This window comes from Orycteropus afer, unplaced genomic scaffold, assembly GCF_000298275.1.
Source record: "Orycteropus afer afer isolate SDZICR_OR568_19922 unplaced genomic scaffold, OryAfe1.0 scaffold00798, whole genome shotgun sequence".
In the NCBI taxonomy this organism is placed as follows: domain Eukaryota; kingdom Metazoa; phylum Chordata; class Mammalia; order Tubulidentata; family Orycteropodidae; genus Orycteropus; species Orycteropus afer.
Window position 1 is genome coordinate 380495 of NW_006922385.1, and position 1215 is coordinate 381709.

General features: G+C 35.6%; 1 protein-coding gene across 1 annotated transcript in view; it reads right to left on the reverse strand.

Annotated features, from left to right (window-relative positions):
• The window catches only part of LOC103211805 (kelch-like protein 1), a 499593-nt gene that overhangs the window by 128451 nt on the left and 369927 nt on the right, over positions 1 to 1215 (reverse strand). Inside the window, exon 6 of the mRNA XM_007957787.2 lies at positions 681 to 905. Within this exon, the coding sequence (XP_007955978.1) occupies positions 681 to 905 (225 nt within the window). The remainder of the gene's footprint in view (positions 1 to 680; positions 906 to 1215) is intronic.

Sequence of the window (1215 nt, forward strand, 5' to 3'; positions counted from 1 at the left end):
TTAAAATCATACCATATTGAAAGAGTATGTCTCCTGAGGTTTCAGTTTTTCTTCTTAATTTTTTCAAAGTGCACATAATAAGTGTGACACTTTAGATGCCTAAACAGCAATGTGGCAGAGAGACACCTCACTTAAGTGTTCCTCATTCCATATTAACTACTCCTTCTAGGTTGTATTATTCTGACCTCTCCATACAGTTCTACATTTTTAATATTAAATGTTACTTATTGTATGAATACCTGTTGTGACAATTTAGAGGACAGATTAAATCCAATCCATTTTGAGATATTCACCATCACTGTCATTAATTCAATGCACATTGGTTAACACATAGGAACTCTGGTGGCATAGTGCCTAAGGCATTTGACTATTAACCAGAAGGCTGGCAGTTCAAATCCCACAGTCACTTTCAGGAAGGAAGACTGGGCAATGTAATTCCTTAGAGATACCGCCTTGGAAACCCAAGAAGGGGTCGCTATGAGTCGGAATCAACTCGACAATAGTGAGTTTGTTTTATTTGGCTAACACATGAAAATGTCAAGAATTAAAAAAAAAGGTTTAATATTCCATTATTTATCTAACGTTAAAGAGAACTGATGACAATAATACCACATTTCTAACATACATTTTGCATTATTAATAAAATGTTTCCAAAAAGAACATTAATAAAGAGATCTTACCTAGACCATGTCTATGTGTTGACATTGGGGGTAAGACTGTCCAAGTCTTTGTTTTCGGATTATAACATTCAACAGTGTTCAAAGTCTTTAGGCCATCTCGACCTCCAATTACAAAGAGTTTGTCATCAATAACAGCCACGCCAAACTGCAACCTCCTGCCATTCATCGTCCCTGCCTGGATCCACAAATTTGTTCTGAGGTCATATTTCTCTATGGTTGTAGCTCCTGATAAAACATAAAATCAAGTAGTCACTAGTTGCTGCTAATCCAACATACATCCTGCCAAAGCAGTGTACAAATTAGGATGTGAAACACTCTTGTCACATTCATTTATCTTAAAAAAAAAAAAAAAGAAAAAGAATGTGGCACCCAAACAAAGGCCTGATCTATTTTCTCTTCTTGGCAGACATTAATGATCAAAGTAGACACAAATGTTAGGGTTGCCTGAACATAATAGTCCCATCCTAAAGTATTGATTGAATAGACATTGTTGAGCATGACACAGTTCTGTCAGTAGATTTTAGAACTTTTCTTT